Source organism: Rhipicephalus microplus, chromosome X (assembly GCF_043290135.1).
Source record: "Rhipicephalus microplus isolate Deutch F79 chromosome X, USDA_Rmic, whole genome shotgun sequence".
Classification (NCBI taxonomy): Eukaryota; Metazoa; Arthropoda; class Arachnida; order Ixodida; family Ixodidae; genus Rhipicephalus; species Rhipicephalus microplus.
Window position 1 is genome coordinate 298,939,493 of NC_134710.1, and position 21,579 is coordinate 298,961,071.

Sequence of the window (21,579 nt, forward strand, 5' to 3'; positions counted from 1 at the left end):
CAACGCCATCTCTTATATCAATGTGCAATAAGAACTAAACTACTTCTGTGAACAGACGTTTTACATTCGTTGTATACCAATTCCTATGATGGAGGGATGAACCAATTTTTTTTCTCGTAGAGATATCATTACTAAAACCGAAGTTAAAATATTGCACCTAGTGATAGTGCAGGGCTGTCAAAACAAACGTTCGCGCCTGTGAAAGTTGATGAGTGAAAGACGTGCTCTTTACATCACTGGCAATACTTGAGGCACGCGCTTGGGTGTTAGTGTTTCACTCGACACCGATAGTACCATTCCGAAGACTTTGTGATGCCGCAGGCATATCGTACTTCAAGTAGCAAAGCGTGAAGTTAGCTGCGCAAAACGTTATGTTGCTTAGTAGTAGCAGTGACGCTAGAGATTCACTGAGAACGGCCGGTTGACGTCATTGCCCTCGTACTAATATTAAGTCAATTTCAGATAAACCACGTAAAGTTCCGACACTATGCAAGAGTTCGTGTGTGATCTGGTTCCCGTACACTGCATGTATAAACAAAGCTGTGGCAAAGCTTTGAAGAAAGTGGCACCCGCCCATGTATATACTTATATGCGGTATTCACGTTGAGTGTATACCTCTGACATCGTTAGATATTTTGTTTCTAACACGGACAACTTGTAATAAATTACCACTCTTTTTAACGTACCAGATTGAAGTGCTGCAGAGACAATCGTTCTCGCATGATGCCGGCTCGTATGAGGTACAGTGGTGAGTGGATAAGGTAGGCGCCGTACGAAAGCCTGCTCAGCGGAATCAGAGGCTTCCAGGAGAGAAATCTGCTGACGAAACCTGCGTACAAGAGCTGACTCAGTACACCCGTCGGTCATGGTTGCTGTTGTCCATACTTGAAAACAAGCTAGAACTGAAGTTGAGTGTAGCGAAACGTAGCTATTGGCATTTCATTTTATCACCGAATTTGTAGCCAAGTCAAACAGAAGCGGTATTACGAATAGCATTTTTATTGTTGAACAACAAATAACATCACTTTAGATAAGCAAGAAAATCGAATAAATAGCACAGCAACATTCACTATTTTTGGTCTTCAAGCAACATGTAAGCTGCAAAAAAATTGGCTGATCCCACGCGCTGTGGGAATCGATGATATGCAATGCACGCATGACAAAGGTTGATATGTCACTTTAAAATCAGCTCAACGCTACGAGGTGGACGTAATTTATGCAATACATCACTTCCATGTCATGAGTATCATGTTTGCGCCTGCCATTTGTGTTCGTCGTCTATTCACGTCAAGTACTACCAAATTCGGTATATAGGAAGCTAGCAAAACAGCCGCGAACATGCTATGAGCGTAGCATGTAGACATGTTTTACAAGACACGCATGTCATGAATATCGTCTTTGGATGTGTCATGTACCTTCGTCGTCCATTCACTTCACGTAACGCGAAATTTGTTATACATGACGCTAGCGAAACGGCCGTGAGCGCATCATTAGCATGGCAAATAGCCATGTTCTTACATGACACGCATCTCATGATTATCATGTTTGCACCACTCATATACCTTCAGCATCTATTCACATCCCATAATACCAAATTTGGTATATGTGAAGCTAGCAAAACGACCGCGAGTGCACCGTGAGCGTGGCGTCTATTCATGACTTACATGACGTGCATGCAATGATTTCCACGTTAGGGTGGGTCCCTTATATTCGCCATGCAGTCATGCAATACCATACCAGTCTTGCAATATATCATGTGAACGAAACCACTGCAAGGGCAGCAAGACCGTGAATATAATTCATAACATTCATGGCATAAATTTTATAATTTTCTTGTTATGAATAGTTTGTTATGCTCGTCACACATGGATGTTATGGCACACCAATTTTGGCATAGGTATCTTTATGGAAACGGCCAGGAGCGCTCAAAGTCTTAGGTGGCCAGGAAGAAGATAGATAGATAGATAGATAGATAGATAGATAGATAGATAGATAGATAGATAGATAGATAGATAGATAGATAGATAGATAGATAGATAGATAGATAGATAGATAGATAGATAGATAGATAGATAGATAGATAGATAGATAGATAGATAGATAGATAGATAGTGTCAAACTCGCCGAAGTTCACTAAGAAATGCTTCGCATTTAACAAATAAGCAAAGCTTTAGAATTGTGTGAGTGGCACCAAACTGACTGCGTTGGTAAACTGCTAGCAACTTTCTTGTTTTTCTTCTCAGGTGATCTCTCAATACTTGCAGCTAACCCTTGAAGCTCACTACACCTCACGTGGCTTTTAACTGCCGCCAATATTAGAACTTTCGGCACACCCGCTCGCATTTCACTACCGTCTGATGACGTCATCACCTTCTGTCATCCTAGGACGTCGTAGTGACGCCACGACGGCGCCGTAACGACGTTACAAATTTTTGTTGTCTGTGGCGTCCTCAAGTCGTAATCTCCAATCACGTGATGTCTTGCGTCGTTTTTCAGAAAGCAACACCGATGGTCGCTTCTCTTGGTTTATAAGACATGTAGGGCTTTTACTTTAAGATGTACCTTTTCACTTGAACCACGATAGTAAATTGCAGACCAGTTTTCCGAAGCATTTATCCAATTTGCTATTGATGTAATGTAGACCATTTGTATTTTGTCGTAATGCGCTTAATCCTGTGTGTAGTTTAATGCCCACCAGGTTAAGTACAACCCACAGTTTAACTCATTGCGAAACTTTAATATTTTTTTCATTTTATATCCTATAATTTTTTCCCTGCCATCTCAGACTCTTCTTCCTTTCATTCTTATACACCTCTTTTCCCCTTCCCAAGTTCAGGGTATACAGACCGGAGTCTTCCTGTGGTTAATCCCATGTATTTCCTTTACCTCTGTCTCTCTATTCTATAAATGTTTCCGTAAAACTCCCACCAGTGCTTCACAGGGTGGCATGTAAAAGTAGCAAATAGCGCATTAGCGTCTCGAATTAGACTGGTTGGTGCATATTGATTCGAATAAAGACACAGTGTCAGAAAATTATAAGCTCCTCAGATCCCTAGCAAGGCCACTCCGAACGCTCCAGATCAGATGGGGTCTTACTCCTCTTGGGCTTTTCTGAGCATGATTCATCCGGAAGTTGAACTACTTTGCTAAGATCGTGGTCAATATTGGTCTCTATGTCACATGCTCTGGCAGTGCTCTGCGTTACAGGATTTGAAAGAGCAGAAGACTGGGCGATGGCAATTACAGATCCTAGACAAGACGTCCAGCTTCAGGCTGTCCAGAGGGCCCGTCAATGTGCGGAGAGGGGAGGCCTGTCTGCTCCGACATGTAACTAGCCAACCGCTGTGTGGAGACAAACCCAATTGGCCCGATTCCTTGCCTCTCAAGACCAAAATAAAAATGTTTGTCTGTCTCTTTGTCTGCTAGAACAGGACAGAGAGGACACAAACACGGCGCTGCGCAGTTTAGATTTCGGTAAATAATAGGCAATAGCTGTCCCCACAGGAACACTATCATCTGCGACGCTAGCCACATATTCTGCTGGAAGGGCTTTTGTCTTCAAAAGCCTCCGGTTTGGTTGGGGTTTGCGACAAAAAGCAACCATATTAAAAACAAACCTGTCTTCAAGGTTCTTAGTGGAGGGTACGACTAGTTCTGTTTCCTTGGATGAGTGAAGTCAGCATTCACCCAAATAAGTGATGGACTTCGAGAGACAGATAGGAATTATTCAGAGAATACGTGTACAGGTGTGCCTTAACGACGCTATGGCTAGCAGATTTAAACACCGCGCCGTGTTTGCGTCCTCTCGTCTTCGTCCTGTACTAACTGCTTCTTCATTCGAAATCATCAAAGTTTTTTTGGTTCGGTACTCTGATCGCACGCACGCACGCACACACACGCACTCACACACACACACACACACACACACACACACACACACACACACACACACACACACACACACACACACACACACACACACACACACGTACACAAACACACAGCAACGTGGCGCGTGCACTGCCTTGCTCACCTCCGCGACCCGAAGCGCAGGCGAAGACGACCCAGGAGAGTGACAGCGCCCAGGCCAGTTTGCTTAAGCCGGCGTAAGCAACTGCGTCAGCGCCCAGCCAAGAGTCACCACGCAGCCACTTGAAGGGACCGAAGACAACTAGCAGCGCCAGCATCGTGGACATCGTCCAGAGAGCGGCACGCGCCCAGCGGGGAAGCTTCAGGCCGACGTGCGCGCTCACTGCGTAGCCCAGCATGATGCCCACGGCGTACGAAGTCACGTGGACGTACGGCCGGTAATAGATGAATTTCATCATGTCCAGTGTCTTGCTGTAAACGCGGTGATTGAAAAGTAAATACATGCATGATAACTACAAAAAACAGCGCGGCACTAAAGTGCAGACTCAACACGCCAGCACTAAAAAAAGTTCCTTAAGGAATACCTATCAGTAGCTTGCACGTAAGAGTTTCGCATGCGACAAACGTGATTGTCCGGCCGCACAAACAGAACAGGAGTTTACGGAGCGCGGACTCCAGTCCGAATTTGAATTTCCGCTTTGTTGGTGCACGACGCTTTTAACCTAGCAGGTAGCTATTTAGGCTGCAAGGACTACGACAGCTTGGAACATCTATCTGTAGGCTGTGTTCTCAGACGAAACGGGATATAGCTTGCTCGAAAATTTTATGCTACGCTATCTCTGGCGGGCGGGGGTACGTTACAAGTTGAAGGGCGTCAAACACAATTTATCTAATACGCATATGTAAATAGTCGTCGAGTGGCATCTTTAGAAAAGCGTATTACCTCGCCAATCAACTTCTGCATTTTTATAGAACTCGTCACGGCCCCGCCGCGGTGGTCTAGTGGCTAAGGTACTCGGCTGCTGACCCGAAGGGCGCGGGTTCGAATCCCGGCTGCGGCGGCTGCATTTCCGATGGAGGCGGAAATGTTGTAGGCCCGTGTGCTCAGATTTGGGTGCACGTTAAAGAACCCCAGGTGGTCTAAATTTCCGGAGCCCTCCACTACGGCGTCTCTCATAATCATGTAGTGGTTTTGGGACGTTAAACCCCACATATCATAGAACTCGTCACGTGCGAGCATTATCACAGAAAGCTATAGCACACTTGAAGCGCTTTTTGCTTTTTTCGCATAGGGGGGCGCTGAAGGCTACGCTGTAAGAGAAATTACAAAGGGGCAAAAACACGCATTCCTTTGTTAGGGCTGGTCACGACTTCGATCACATTTTTTTTCTCACGAACGCATGACCTGCTTTTAGAGTGATCACGACTGAGCTTGCAGGCAGGTGGCAGCATTCTGCGGTGGGCTTGGTAACTATGCAGCTCATGATGCTCAAATAAGCCTGTGACCGTGGATGTTTGGTTTACGGCGCGGTCATTTGGGTTTATGGCATCATCAGTAAAAAAAAAAAAAGGTAGATCTACCGAACAGTGGGAATCGATGATATGCGAAGCACCAATAAGGAAGGTTGAATTTTAATAAAACCAGCACATCGTTACGAGGCGGGCGTAAATTATGCCGTAAAGTATGCCATACAGTGGGAATCGATGATATGCGAAGCAAGAAAGAGGAAAGTTGAATTGTCACATAAAAATTCGCACAACGTTACGAGGCGGACGTAAATTTTGCCATACATTACTTCCATGTCACGTATATCTTCGAGCCTAGCAATACCGCTAGTCGTCCATTCACGTCACGTAAAACCAAATTTGGTATATGTGAAGCTAGCGGAACGACCGCGAGCGCATCATGAGCGTGGCATGTAGTGATGAGTTACATGACACGCATGACATGATTTTCTCGTGAGGGCCTGTCACTTATGCTCACCATGCAGTCCTGTCATACCATACCAGTTTTGCCATAAGTCATCAGAATTAAACCACCTCATTGATTGATATGTAGGGTTTAATGTCCCAAAACCACCATATGATTATGAGAGACCTGCACCCAAATCTGAGTACACGGGCCTACAGCATTTTCGCCTCTATTTATAATCCAGGTGCCGCAGCCAGGATTCGATCACGCGACCTTCGGGTCAGCAGCCGAGTACCTTAGCCACTAAACCACCCCTGCGGAGCGCGAAACCACCTATGGAGCAGCAAGACCATGAGATGTAAATTATGACAGTCATGACATGCATGTCAGAATTGTCATATTATAACTAGCCACTTATACTTGTCATAAAGTCTTGTTAAGTCATTGGTATAGGTATGGCTTGTCCAAACGGCTAGGAGAGCTAAAAACCGTAAGCGGCCATACAGACAGACAGACAGACAGACAGACAGACAGACAGACAGACAGACAGACAGACAGACAGACAGACAGACAGACTGACAGACACACAGACAGACAGACAGACAGACAGACAGACAGACAGACAGACAGACAGATAGATAGATAGATAGATAGATAGATAGATAGATAGATAGATAGATAGATAGATAGATAGATAGATAGATAGATAGATAGATAGATAGATAGATAGATAGATAGATAGATAGATAGATAGATACGATCAAACTCGCTGAACTTCGCTAAGAAATGCTTCGCATTTAGAAGAGGAAACTGTTTTTAGCTGTCTTAGAGAATGGATTGCAAATTCCAGGCCGCGAGCTGCACTGTATTATTTGGCTTGCGTGTTCTCAAGAGCCTCAACTACCCATCGGCAATGTTTTATGACCTTGCTAAAAAAGTTCCACTGAGTCACTTTAAATACAATTGTAAAAGACAAACATGAGCGCCGAAAAACAATGGTTCCTGGTAGTATTTGAACTTAGGTCGCATTTGTGCGGCACATATGAGAAGAAAATTGAAAAAGACGACACAGACGTGAAAAAAGGCAGGCGCTAAGCTTCCAAAGCTTAGCGCACACGTTTTTTGACGTCTGTATTGTCTTTTCCTTTTTTGTTTTCTTATGTGCCGCGCTAATACAAGATAAGTTCATACATAATCAACTCACTCGAGCCACAACACTCCGTATGGTATGCTTTGTAGACATTGAGTGCATTGAATAATTGAATAATATTGAATAATTTTTACTCAGCCATAAATGGTCTCGTTTATGAAGTTGTCCGCTATTTTAGAAGCCTGTAACATCTCACTAAAATGTATAAGAAATAAAATATAGAGGGCAGACAGGACCTTCCCTCCCCCCCTTCAATGTGATATTGGTAGTACAAGGCCATTTACCTCACTGGAACAAGCCTGTATGGTGCGTCGGCAAAATGAACCTTAATGAGACAAACAGTGATGAATTTACGTAACTCAAATATGTGGGTACACACATTACGAAGAGTGAAGGCTGGTGTAGTCCTTGAGGCAGAACTCACAATATCCTTGAGGCATCCTCAAGGCATCCTTGAGGCAGAACTCACAATATAGCCTTCTTCATGTACTTCGGTTGCTACGTTATACACTACCGGAAAAAACACCATTGCGTTGCCTGCAGCTATGCTCACTTTCAGACGCAGCTGTTGTTTTTTGTTTCCAACAGTGACACGATAATCGAAGAGTTTCTCTAGAAAAGCGTGATACCGATGGCTGCTTACTCGAGCTGTGGCTGGCCGTACAAGGGTAGCGGTTGATAGGAGTACATGTAAGCGTTGACAGTGACTGCCGCTGACGAGCCGATTGCCAGGGCCCCCGCGCACAGCAAGCCTATCCTCGGGTGGCTGTAAAGAAAGCATATATACGCTGCATGTCTCTGTTCATTTAGTGTCCGTGAGCAGCGATGAGATGGTACGTTGCGTTTACCTCAACATGACGACAGGAATGATCCAGATGAACATGTAGATTTGCCAGTCGACGCTTACATACCAGCTGTGCTGGAGGCACTGCATAGCGGAATCGGAAGCTCATATGTGAAGGAGGAGGGGACACGTTGAGAAAGAAGGCATAAAACAAAAAAAAATGCTGGATATTTGGACAGCGCGTAAATTAGGCAATATTTTTAATTCTTTACGTACCTTCGTTGTTAGTACACAGTGACAAAGAAATCAAGACGCGTAGCTGAAACTGAAAATTATACAAGGCCAACATCAAAAAACCAAAGAAGAAACTATATGAGCAGAGATGCGAAGATAACTATAGTAAAAATTTCTGGCTAATAACTATTAGTTCATTAAAAAGAAAAATTCATGCTAACACTTTACACAAGGTGGACCACTGAAACAATATTAATGTCTGAGACTAACGTTGAACCAGTATATTTGCATTCTTGTTTAGGGAGAACAAAGTGGACATATAGGATGGCGCTCTGGTTCTGCATCTTGCATGGTACACCTTATCAAAAGGCCCGGCAGTGCACATTGCTAAGCTGTCCTTATTGAGGCATACTCGAAAGCAGTGAAACTTACATTCTTGAAAAAAAAGGCAGTACTACCTACTAACTTAGAGTCAGTGGATTGTTGTCACATCATTAACTACATAAGTAGTTACTAGTAACAACGGTTAGTAGACCACATACATTTACTACCTTTGGTTGCTTCTAAGGTAGTGAACATCTGTGGTCTACTATTTGCAGTTATTATACTTACATACTGAATGTTGTGGCAACAATTTACTACCTCAAAGTTAGTAAGTAGCACTGCTTTTATTTAGGAGTGTACTATACGAATACATTCTTGTAACTCATTCGAGCTCGAACCATGATAACAGACAAGACACATAGTTATTACTTTTCATATCCGTATTAGCAATGCTGAATCAGCTATAAAACAGTTAAATGGCTGCATCGATGGAAGTGCAGGGATAAAAATGTCACTTTGCGTCAAGGGTCTTTTTGTACTTGGATGTTCTGACCTGTTAATATAGATTGTACACGAATAGCTTGGGTCACTACCCGTGAATTACTCAAAGGAACTCTTGTATAATTTAATTCCCTGTTCGCACCAAAGTTTATTGTCCTTTTTACGTTGCAAGTTGGAGCTATTTTCTTCACACTAACTTAATAAAAAGAGCGCTGTTCTTTACTCAAGCAACCACATCAACGCTCTGGTACAAGTTAAAACACGAAATTGCAATATATGTTGCACGTCCGGCTCAAATCACTTGACATCTCGGGTGGCTTCACACGCTGTTATGAGATCGAGCATTACATTCACTTGAGGTTACAAACTCATTTTCACACCATTAAAACACTCAAAGATGATGTAGTGACGTCAGCGCATCGTATTATTGCACTAACATGATATTGCGTTATGAACAGGACCAGTTTTTATGTTTGTTAGCTGTGTATCACTGTTAATGACTTCTTGCTTAGCACAGAACGACTTTACCGTTTTGTCCCGTTTCTTTGAGCGATTGCTTGCTGCACCAATACCCCAAGGTGACGGCGGCAATAGCACCACTAAAAGCCTTCTGTACAATCTTTGGAATCAGCAAGGAATCAACGTGCATTATGTAAATGGGTGAATAAATGTTGCCTAAAAGCATAGTTAGGGAGGAGCAATGGTTGCTTTAGTTCGGCAAGTTGTGATGTTAGTTGTTCGTGAAGTGTAAGACTGTGAGGAACTTCATTTAAGTATCAATCTTCATGAAATTCATACGAATATCGGTCTTAATCAACTTCAACGTAGACCTCGTTGAAGTTGATGAAGATTCATGTTGAGCTAATGGCTAGTAGATTTTACACAGAGGTATGAGGACTGGAAACCGAAGTCGCGAGAGTTACGGTTTTTTGGTGACGTTTCAACACGCTAAGGGCAGTCTGGCTTATGTGGATGACATTTGTTCAAGCTGACCATTTTTATACATTCACTTTAACACAGGTGCTTCCTTCGAAGATCGTCCTCAAATTTTTCGCTTATATCCCGTCATCGAAAATTGCAGACGTTCACATTTGCGCACCATCCTATTGTGAACATGACTTAATAAGGCTAGAGGAAATTCGCGACGGGATGTTACTAACTTCAGGGAGTTAAATAATGCCTGGGAAAATGCAAAGCAGCAGATAGTGAAATAGTGGCACTCAGTAAAAATTGACAGTGTCCATGCGAGGGGCATAACACGAATGCGATACGCGGAAGTAAGAACCCCGCAAACAGTGGCCCAGAGAGCACGAAGGCGCCCTTGCCATGTCGAGCAGGTCACTCCAGTTGTTGATGTGTATGAGCGCCCGCCACCAGTTGCGGGTGCAAGTGGCGAATATGGACGGGTGGTGTTCTTTGGCAAGCGGCCCGTCAACCACCAGGGGCACGAGCAGCCATACCCCGATCACGAACATGAGAGGCGCCGTCAACCTGCGAGAGAGGAACAAGCCAGCCTCGACAAGTTCAGTGCCCACTGAGATGTTCCCGTTGTGGTGTCCGTTCACAGCGTAATAACGGCACTTTTAAACACATTGCACTTGAGGAGAAATGAAGCACTGTATGCCCCTGTCACGTTCCACTAACGCATGAAGAACTTGACGGAGAGACCACATTGCAACAGTGGAATGCTGTCTATTATAATTCTCCATACGAATAGCTTAATGGTGACTCCGGGTGACATCACGCCAGCCCTGTGAAAGTGTGCCCAGCCTTTCAACGCGCTTTCTTGCATGCTTGATATTTATAAAAGAATCGTGTTGTATATTGCGGCATCCGCTCCTAGCGTCGTGATTAAAGGCATCGGGCCTCGGTACTGAGTGTTTGCGTTCCCCAAAAGCACCTTAACGGAGATCATCAAATCACTGGAGCCAAAACGCCACGTAGGACTTCATACAAACGTTATACCGCTTTTCAAGTTTCAACTAAAGGGAAATGATTTGCCTGATGTTGCATAACTATTACTATTTTGTCAACGTTGGTCGATGGCCGGGTCGTTAAGGGTCAGTAACATAAACCCTCAAACGTCGCGGTTCTCACTATTTCGGCGGCATCAATACTGCCCGAAAAAAATGTAAACAGTGACGTCGCACTCTACTAGAAACGTCGTATTCGATGTTTCTGGGGTCGTTATGCGAGGGACGTTACAGCTAGGTAGCTCACTCATCAAGAACCTGTCATGCTAACCGATGCTATTCACGTGTAAAGGACACGTATATAATCTTGGCTAAACGCGAATGACAAACGTTGCGTGCGCCATCGTTGCTTTCAGCATGTCTATTACTGGGTCTTCATTTTTGTTTCTTGCCTGCTCCTTACACAACATTTCTTCCTACTGATCTTTGGAGCAGAAAGTACGCTTTTGTATTGCTCGGTGGTGGTTTTAGTCCCTATCACAAGTTATTTGCAAATAAATTGAAAAAAATTCGCGCATCAACAGATAAACAAGTTGCTTAAGAAGTGAAACAAGTAAATTTAGGTGGTCTATACTAGCATGGAATGTAAAGTACAGAAAAATCTGCATTTATTGCATAGTCGTCGGTTGCATTACTTGGCGATGCGTTCTCGGTCTTCAAACTCATTTTGTACCAATACACAACAACTATAATGTAATAATAATAATAATAATAATAATAATAATAATAATAATAATAATAATAATAATAATAATACCAAGAAGTGGAAAGTATTCAAGAATGCTTTGGGTTGTTGAATATGTACTTCAGCCTAGTCTTTTATTGATAAACTTAGCCAAGTGCCCGATGCTGCCACGAACGGAAACCCCTTCAGCGGAGCACGTTAGTCACTTAGAAAACGCCATGAGCACGCCTATTTGATTGACGGTGGCCTGCCCCCCCCCCCCCATGCCACCTTCGGCCTTTTTTTTCCCTTTCCTTTCTCCTTCTTCTCTTTGTCATGGCTTTGATTATAGCACTTGTGCCATCACTGAACTTTACCGAGAGAAAAGAAACGTAACTGTAGGAGAACAACACCTTCTCTCCGCTAATAAGATTTTCTCTCTTGTTAAGCATTGGCCCGATGGCAGCAGCATTAAGATAGCATTTAGCTTAAGGCACCGTTAAGATGTACTTACCTTATGTATCTTCTTACGAGGAGTAAGGTGACCGGTAGCCAGAGGCCTCCCCTTCTTTTCCTCAAGTGCGTAGCGATGTTAAAGCTCAGTAGGAATCCGCTGGAAGTATTGTAAGGAAAGGCGAAAGCGGTATCACTCAGCGTACAGCTTATCTCGCTTTCGAGCATAGTTATTAGGTGAGTAATGGCCTCATTAACTCACGCAATCTAGAAAATGCGATCCATATGCACATGGCTTCACCGTTCTCGATTGTAACTACGAAGGGATCAGCAGGTGGTATGGTCTCCAGTGGCGCGTTTTCAAAAGCAACATTTTTAAAGCACTGACACTATCTGCCCACGAAGCAAGTACCTAGTCGTATTATAATTCTTTAGTGAGCTGTAACACTTCATTGGTGCCATGTAGCGGAATTCCTTTGTAAGTCTTTTTTAATCACCGCACACTGACGCCTCAGCAAAGGAAATGTGAGACAATATGAGACATTCACTCCAGCACATCATATCTCCTGATAAGACTATGGAATCTTAGCATGAATATAAAGCAACCGTTACTTATTTAGGTGGACTGGGTATGATAAAGTTATAGTAATAAGTTATATTTAGGACAGTACTTATCCCATTACCGCCAAGTTTTTTTATTTTTCACAAGACCCCCGTACGTAGGAGGGGTTTTACCTGAAGTGTGGGCGTGGTGGTAAGCAGAGATCTACTGCATCAAGGAAAAATCAATTCCATAACTTTACATTTTAATTCACTAATCTCAGTGAGCTAGTCCACAGAGTGGAGAATACTTCAAAGAGCAGTTTACGGGCTTGAGTAGGGTTCGCCAGGCGCGTTTGCATTAGAGCGACACGACACTGACGTGACCCCGATGAAGACACGAGGCAGACGCAAACCATCGGCCGACGTGTCGCCCTACGACGAATTCCCCAGACCACATAGTCACACTAGGCCGACGACGACGACGACGCCTCAAAAGACAGAATTTCATCGTAGTGTAACATGATGAGAGACCGAAAACACCAGCAAAATGCATCCACATACTTGTTCTCGGCGTGTCTTCGGGAGACCGGCGGCTGAGCGAAAATTTACACCATGTCTTTGCTTTAAACGACCACGAAGGGGGCAATATTGGGGGAGTTAACAATGCCCTCTCCGAGGCTTCCACGGCGTCTGAATAGGCAGCTCGAGCACCCACCGGAAGTCTTTTCTTCGCTTTCATAGTGTTCCCCATCCTCGTCCCTCGTTACCATGGATTATGACAGGGGCTGTGCCGCGTAGCCAGAGAGGGACAATGACAGAGCGGGGAGCATGATTGAAAATGAGGTGCAGGTGTGCAAGTTCAGTCGGTGTCGCTGCGTGTGCCTCCAAACGAAAGACTGTGAGCACGACAAAGCACGGGCGGGGTAGTCAAGAGACCACCCGTGGACTGCTAGTATCTTTGCAGTGTACATAGGCCCACGACAAGAGAGAAGACACTCCTAAAGACAGCCCGGTGACCAAAATCGGCGTCCTGTCTCTCTAGTGTAAACGCGCCTGAAGGGAATCCTTTCTTCAATGCAAGACTCTTCACCAGCAAACTTTGTACAAGCAGAGTCTAGTGGGACATTCATCCTACGCCTGTGCGCGCGAAATTCATTACCATTTTGCGTAGCATTGTTCGTGAACAAAAGTGCAATGAATGAGGGTTGATACCTCAAGTGAAAAGTTCGCGCATTACTTCCCCTTGCAGGGATATACTTCAGACCACAATATACCTAATCTAACGAAGTGAGCGGCGCTCCAGTAATGTATACCATGTTGGCGTTGTTGCTCGAACGAATGTAATGGAGAACCACGTTTTTGCCAGTTGCGTAGCAAAAATATACGCTTTCCTGATTGTTTAATAATTAAAGATTTGACCGATATGACTAATGAATGAGATTTTCCGATTACCTGGAAAACGACTCACTTTGTGTGCGATACTGCAATCTTAACAGAATATTGCCGCGGGTCTTTGTAGTATTGAACTAGAATTCAAGTGGGATAACTACTCGTTTTCGTCATATATGAATTATTTCCACTTATTTTTCCTTCAAATATGGTAGGGTGTGACTGACGACGTCGAGAGATGGCGCCATGCACGGATGTCCCCAAATCTTCGAAATGACACGTTCTGGGTGTTGCACGGGTGTCTAATTCAGAATGAATATGAAAAAAAAGGCTATGTATATTTCAGTACATGGCGTAAACAACGTGTACATAGTATTCACGTGCGAAATGTTGCCGCATTGCAATTGAATGAGCGTCCCATGGTCTCGATGATTGAACGGGATTTCAAATCTATCTATCTATCTATCTATCTATCTATCTATCTATCTATCTATCTATCTATCTATCTATCTATCTATCTATCTATCTATCTATCTATCTATCTATCTATCTATCTATCTATCTATCTATCTATCTATCTATCTATCTATCTATAAGTCATACTAGCCGCTTACATCTCGTTGCTCTCATGATCACCCGCTTAACTTGGGGTAAACCAAATTTGGTATGGGAGGGTAAAAGGCTTTGACGAATACGACTCGCTGGTAAAATTCCGTCGCGTTCGTCATCAAACACTTTGCAAAAGTGCCCCCCTTCACGAAGGAAATCGGGAGGAAATGCAATGCGAATGCATTGCGTAGCATCCATAAAAGAGTTTCACACGTGACACCCAGCGTTAGAAGAATGTTTTTGTTTTCTTACACCGTGCAGCTAATAGCGCCGTTCAACGCACGTGGAGTTTTTCTGTCGCAAGAAACGTGGTATGCGTTTCCAGCTCTAGCTAACGTGCACGGTTACGAAATACTATGAAGTGAAAAAAACAAGCAGTGTTCTCGGCATGCTGTTGGCGTTTCTAAATTTAAAAGCAGTGGCGCATTCCCGGGGGCGCGTATGTGCTGCTGGTGCGCGGGTATGGGCCACACAGGTGTTTGGCAGTTTCTGTTTACCCAGGAACGGCGAGAACACACACGGGTCATTTTAATGCTTTACCTTTCAGAGAAAGCGGACATTGTCTGCGTTGACCAGACGAATGCAAGGATTAAATGTCATTGTCTTAGCAGGAATCGAACTCTAACATTCTGCATGGCAATAAAGTATTCTACAACAGACTCACGTCGGGTCTCGGAACCATATCTTTCAAATGGACCCTAATGTTCGTGAAACCCCTATTGTGGTTGCAGTGCTGGCTTTGTTATTTTATAAACATTACATATGCACTCTTACGGTATACAGCCGTCACATCGGGTTAACATCAATTGTAGCCAGGTGTCATTCACTTAAGTTTATTTATGTAGCAGTGTCTAGGGCTACGATTCTCGCTAGCAGCAGCGCTTTATATCAGCTTACGGCTACTGGTGTTGCTAATATCCATGTTGCTGTTGGCATGGCTTTGCAACTGTAAACAACTGGCGATATAAAACATGTGCGGCTGATTAACGTATGTCTGCGCGTGCATTGCAGGCCTACATATCTTTAGCGCAACTTCGTAATGTTTCGCCCAATAAAAATTACAACACAGTCAGCTTGCATGCGCATGCTTTGCATAACATCGATTCTTAAGGCACGTGGGATCTGCCTAAAGGGCCCGTAAACCACCAGAGGTCGAAATTGAGTTGTGGTGGGAAAGTTATGCGCAAGTGTACGACAAACCCGGGGCCGTAAAAATTTTTCGGAAAGGTGTAGTAATAGCGGAGTTAGCAAATTTGGGTGCACGTTAAAGAACCCCAGGTAGTCGAAATTTCCAGAGCCTCCCAGTACGGCGTCTCTCATAATTATATGGTGGTTTTGGGACGTTAAATTCCACATACCTATCAATCAATAGCGGAGTTGAACGCGTTTGATTATCGAAATCGCTACGATTACTCATTTTGCTCTCCCCTGCGCTTCCCTCCTTAGTATCATCTCCCAAGCCGCTTTCATTTCATTTTTTCATTTTATTGAGGTTGTTATGACTACATTTCCAGAAATTCACAACACTGATTAGACCCATAGCCATAGGCTAGTAGGGGGTCTAACGGGAGAAAGTATACACGAAGAATACAATTTGTATAAATAAAAAAATCAGAACATCAAAAAACGTTGATTTTTCAAAAACAAACAAAAATACAAGAAGATATCATTGGAATTTAAGGTGAAGTAAATGCTCAGAAATGTATATAGAACACATTGTTGCACTTTGTTCATAAATAATGAAATAATCAAGAACAGACAAAACATCAAACTCTGTGTAAGCTTAGTACATGGTCATTGCTATTAATCTACATGTAGCAAATATTTTTGAGTGCACTCGAGAAAGCCTTATAATCTAATCTGAAGTGGTATGTTATTCCACACTTTAGCTCCTACGAACTGTAGTAAGCGTTCACCATACAAGTTTTTAGTAGGTGGAAGATTAAAATTCCGCAATGTCATGCATCTAGTGACGCGGGACGAGGAAGAAAAGATAGATACATCGAAAGGTACACTGTGTGCAATAACAATATAATGGTGACTGCGGTTGTATGCTGCCATAAGTAATCAAAAGGTAGAATATCCAGCTTCTGAAACAAATACGCACTGGGTTCATTATATGCCGCATAATCCATTATTCTAAGTGCACGCTTTTGTAATATTCGGATAGGATCAAGGTAAGTTTTAAAGGTCCATCCCCATGAGTAAGCAGTATGATAGATGACTATGAACAAACGAAAAATAAAGGACTCCAAGAATATTTCTGCTAAAATAATTTCTAGCAGCCAGTAGCATACTGCAGCCAGATGCTAGCTTAATACAAACAGAGTTAATTTGTTTTTTCCAGTGTAATTGGCTGTCGAACACTACACCGAGATATTTAAATTCTTTTCCATGCTCAAGTTGGCAGTTGTTCATTGTAAGACGAAATGACTCACAGTTTACATTTCGGTAACGGGAGTGAAAAATGGTGTATTTGGTTTTCTTTGCATTGAGTGTTAATTTGTTGTTCATTGTAAGTCGAAATGACTCACAGTTTACATTTCAGTAACAAGTGTGAAAAATGGTGTACTTGGTTTTCTTTGAATTGAGTGTTACTTTGTTCACTGTAAACCATTTAAAAATATTTTCTAGTTCTTCATTAGCTCTACATTCCAGATCGGCTATGTTATCGGCGGTAACTATTAAAGCTGTGTCATCAGCGTACATTAGCATCTCGGCCGATTTGAGTATGCATGGCAAATCATTTACGTATAGTGAGAATAACAGTGGCCCCAGGACCGACCCCTCACATACCCCTGTCTTTATGTTTAATAATGACGGCGTAAAATCTTGCATGTTGACCATTTGATGACGTCCATCATTGTAGTTAGAAAGGAGGCTAAAAACTTTGCTACGGAATCCAAAGTGTTTTAATTTCATAAGCTGAAAATTATGGTCGACGGTATCGAATGCCTTTTTTAAATCAACGAAGACAACTGCCACAAGAAGGTTGTTGTGCAGTGCCTTGTTAATATTTTGTGATAACGAAAACACAGTTGTTGATGTGGAATGGTGTGATCTAAACTAATGCTGCTCCGGGAAAAAAGCATTATATTTTTCTAAGAATAGGCGCATTCGTTTTCCAAGAATCTTTTCGGATATGGTGTTTATTATGCTTAACACAGATATGGGCCTTCTCGCCCCCTCCCAATCTCGCATGGCATACATCATCGCTGATGCCCTGCTTGAAACACTGTCTTCTTCCGGTTGCCGCAACTCCCGCCGTTGATTCCATGAATTGCGTTGTAGCTGCGTGCTTGTTGGCAAACCGTGGATATACCGTAATCGTGCCGGTGTGGACCCTGCGTTGCGCGCACGCCTTCAAAGCGGGTGCACGCTCGCAAGCGACAGGACGAACAACAAGCAGCGGGGACAGCTGCTTGTAGACTGACCAGAGGTCGTAGACTTTTGCTGGACCAATCAGCATATTTGGCTCGGCGGGTCAGAGATATGGCGCGGCGCGTCGCGAGGAGTCCCGCAATGCCCGGGAAAAAGAAGGCATTGTTTCTAGAAAATCGTGGCGCGCCGGTGGCTCGTAGCGCTGCCACTTGTAGAATGGTTGATCACGACGGCATTGTGCACGCAATGCGCGTGTTCACTTGAAATGTTCGAAAAAATATTCAGGGTGGTTTACGGGCTCTTCAATTTTTTTAATAAACAGTTAAAATAAGCGGATAGAGTACCGAAATGTCTGCTTGCTTTCACATTTTGTGAACGCTGTCAAACTTTCAATTATAGGTGTGCACACAAAGTTCTTTATCAAAGAGGTGGTTTAACCTAAATCCTGCCCCCCCCCCTTCGTTTGTGCGCAGAAGGAACTGTGACGGGGTGCAATAGAAACAACATAAATGTAAATACAGTGAATGCGTGCTGTATTCGTCCCATTACTGGTCCTTCGTCGCCATTACTGTTGCAAAAACGCGTAGCCATAGCCTGGCGTAGTAGAAACATGAAGAGAAAAGACTGCCTTAGTAAACGCATGGGGCAAAAGTGGTGCCCCCTTCAAATGATTAGATGGGTGAGAGCCTGAGCTCCTGCCTCTCCCGTCCAACGGCGCGCGTATACTATGGGCATTCTTTCAACTTTTTACTTACGATGTAGGCTCCGGAACGGACAGAGTTGTTTCACACTCTTGATTGCACCGAAGTATATAATGCACCAAGTGACACGTTTGAAAACAAAAAGATAAAAATTCTCACTTACGCAATAGTCTAGTTAAGCTGCCATTCCCATGTACTCAATATATTGAACATGCCCGTGAATATTGTTTGGTTTAGGAGTTGCAGTGTACCTACTAAAACGTGCACAATTTTTTTTCTTTTCAGATTGTCAGCCCATGTACGGTAAGCATTGGCTGCCCGGTATGCTGCACCCATTTACAAGCATAATACCTCATGAAGAGGAAGGTCTGCACAGATGGATAGGCGTTGCCGACGAGACACCAGATGAAGTTCTTCCCAAACCGGACGATCCGGAGAAGCTCTCCCACAGCCGTCGGCTCGATGGTCAGGTAACTGTGGCCCAGTATGACCCAGCTCGCACTGAGGAATCGCAGACCATGCAGGAACCGCAGACGCCAGGCATCGGTGCCACGTTCGGCATGTACGTTCAAAAGTTTCTCTGTGTTGGCCACCGCGCTAAAGGACAGCACCACCTTGAAGAAGGCACCTGCACGCGCAGAGTACGTGCAACAAGCAACTCTTAAACATACATAGCACATGTTAGTATTGGCTCACTGAAAGGGTGGCTGAAAGCCTAGATTTCTTTGCAATCTAGAAATTTCAGATTCCTTGAAGTAGCCGTCAAATAGATTGTAGCTACGCATTTGCAAAAAAAAAACACAAACCGAAACAAAGGAAAAAAATAAACGAGCACTTCACGCCAAGATACTGTTTTAATAGTTTCTAGAAACTGGAGACGGCACCAAGCATGGTTCATGCAAGCAGACCGAAAGGAAGGAAGCAATACCAGCAGCCGAAAACAATACAAAATAATTATTATCTGAGGTCCCAAAACCACGATATGATCATGAAACAAATTGTAGTGAAAGGCTACGAAAATTTTGACCATCTGGTGTTCCTTAACGTGCACTGACAAGGCCACCATTTCGCCTCCATCGGAACGCGACCGCCGCGGACAAAATCGAACCCACGACCTTCGGGTCCGCAGTGGAACACACCGACTGCACACGACCGTGGCGGATGACAGTCATAAACGAAGAAAATTCACACCGTTTGTGGCGTTCATTCAACGTAACGCGACGCGTTTACTGAGCGATAAATGCGCGAAATTCTCCGTAACGTCCCGCCCAGCGGAAGATACGTCTGGAGCTTTGTGATCACAAATGCAGTCGAGGCATCATGCAGTGTAATCGACAATCCGGTTCGCTGGTAAAGAGAACACACCAGCTAGTTTCCGCAATCGATCATCAGTGATACAGTCACAAACTTTCTAAGGTATATCCAACTGAGTATATCAGTTGTTTTTACTGATAAAAGCGTAAGATTCGTTTTTTTGTTATAGTCATAGCTAATTTTTTCCTTTAGCAGTGGTCTGGATTTGGTATTTTATTTTCACTTGATTCTGGTTCTTACCCGCTGTTGAGGTTGAACGTCAGTGTTATCACGCGGCTAACGATCAACTCAACTATCTTGGATACCCGGTAGCGGTGTTAGCGTTGCGATGAAGGAGAAATTAAAAAAAAAACTCTCGTGTGCTCAGATTTGGGTCAACGTAATTTAAAGAAAAACAAGAAGGAAAGAAGTGTACACTTATGCGCTCATTCGTCGTACTTTTACACAATAATAATGAGATCTAACAGACAATCATGCCAAGAAAAGTATAGGGTATGTTATCTGGGGCCATTGTAATGTATATTTGAAGAAATAAAAGTGGAGGAAAAGATAGTTTGCTGTGAGCAGAGACCGAACATGCAGCCTTCGAATAACAAGTTCGATACTCTACTAACAGATCTACCACGGTGACTAACTATACCGCCCTCCACTTTATTGGGCATACATGTGAATTAAATGTGGGAGCGTTAGTCAGCGCTGCCCGTAGCCATGACGTTGAGTCTACAACACTTTTTCTGCCTGCTTTGGCGTCATGTTATCTTTCCACCTACTTTTATTTCTACAAATTTACATTACAATTACCACATACCACATCCCGTCTACTTTTCTTGGCATGGTTGTCTGTTAGATCTAATTAATAATGTATATAACAAGGACAACCGAGCCCTAGCTGTACACTTCTTTCCTTCATTCATAGCGAGGGTCTCGTTCCGGCAGACTTAGTGTCTTCAGGTAGTAGACGAGAGATTAGTGGTCAGCTGCCACATCGTAATATCATCACGTGCTACGTGACGCCAAAAAAAGCAGAAAAAGTGTTCCACGCTCACCGTCATTGCTACAGGTGGCGCTGACTGACGCTCCCACGCTTATCTCACTTATATAGCCAATAAAGTGTATGGGGTGATAGCCACTGCGGCAGCTCAGTTGGTAGATCATCGGGCGCGTTATTCGAAGGTCGCAGGTTCAGTACATACCCACGGCTTATTATTTTTTCATCATCTTTTCTTTCTTCTAGATTACATTACAATTACCACATCTCACAATCCCTATACATTTCTTGGCATGGTTGTCTGTTAGATCTTATTAATAATGTGTATAACAAAGAAAATCAGGAGCACGTTTGCTTGGTAAAAAATTAATTTGGAATGACACACTACGGCGTGCCTCATGATTAGAGCATGTTTTTTTTTTTACGTGCAACCTTAGAATTTGAAATAAAACCAATATACTAAGATTGTTATCATCAACCACTCGCGATTCACACATGCTGGTGAAAAATGTTGCCTACATTCATGTGAAGCCCAGATAGCTTGACAACTTTTAGAGAGAATAGTGCTGTTATATCTGCCGTGGTGACTCGCCGGAAAAACAGAGAGTGTAAGAGGGCGAATCTAGGGTAGTATTGACTTCCAAGCACTCTTAACTCCTTTTCTTTTTTTACGGAGGATCTCACGCACAGCAGCTTGGAATCCTGGTGCAGACACAAGCAAGGTGTGTAAATACGTAAGGATGAAAAGTGAGACTGTAAAAAATCATTAAGAGTTCTTTTAGTACACGC

At 43.4% G+C, this 21,579-nt stretch overlaps 1 protein-coding gene across 1 annotated transcript in view; it reads right to left on the minus strand.

Annotated features, from left to right (window-relative positions):
- Positions 1-21,579, minus strand: part of LOC119161392 (nose resistant to fluoxetine protein 6) — a 121,475-nt gene that overhangs the window by 9,995 nt on the left and 89,901 nt on the right. The window contains exons 6-12 of the mRNA XM_075876626.1: positions 18,840-19,116; positions 11,927-12,025; positions 10,011-10,266; positions 7,781-7,860; positions 7,576-7,698; positions 4,034-4,341; positions 687-829 (exon numbers count right to left, since the gene is read on the minus strand). Coding sequence (XP_075732741.1) covers positions 687-829; positions 4,034-4,341; positions 7,576-7,698; positions 7,781-7,860; positions 10,011-10,266; positions 11,927-12,025; positions 18,840-19,116 — 1,286 coding nt within the window. The remainder of the gene's footprint in view (positions 1-686; positions 830-4,033; positions 4,342-7,575; positions 7,699-7,780; positions 7,861-10,010; positions 10,267-11,926; positions 12,026-18,839; positions 19,117-21,579) is intronic.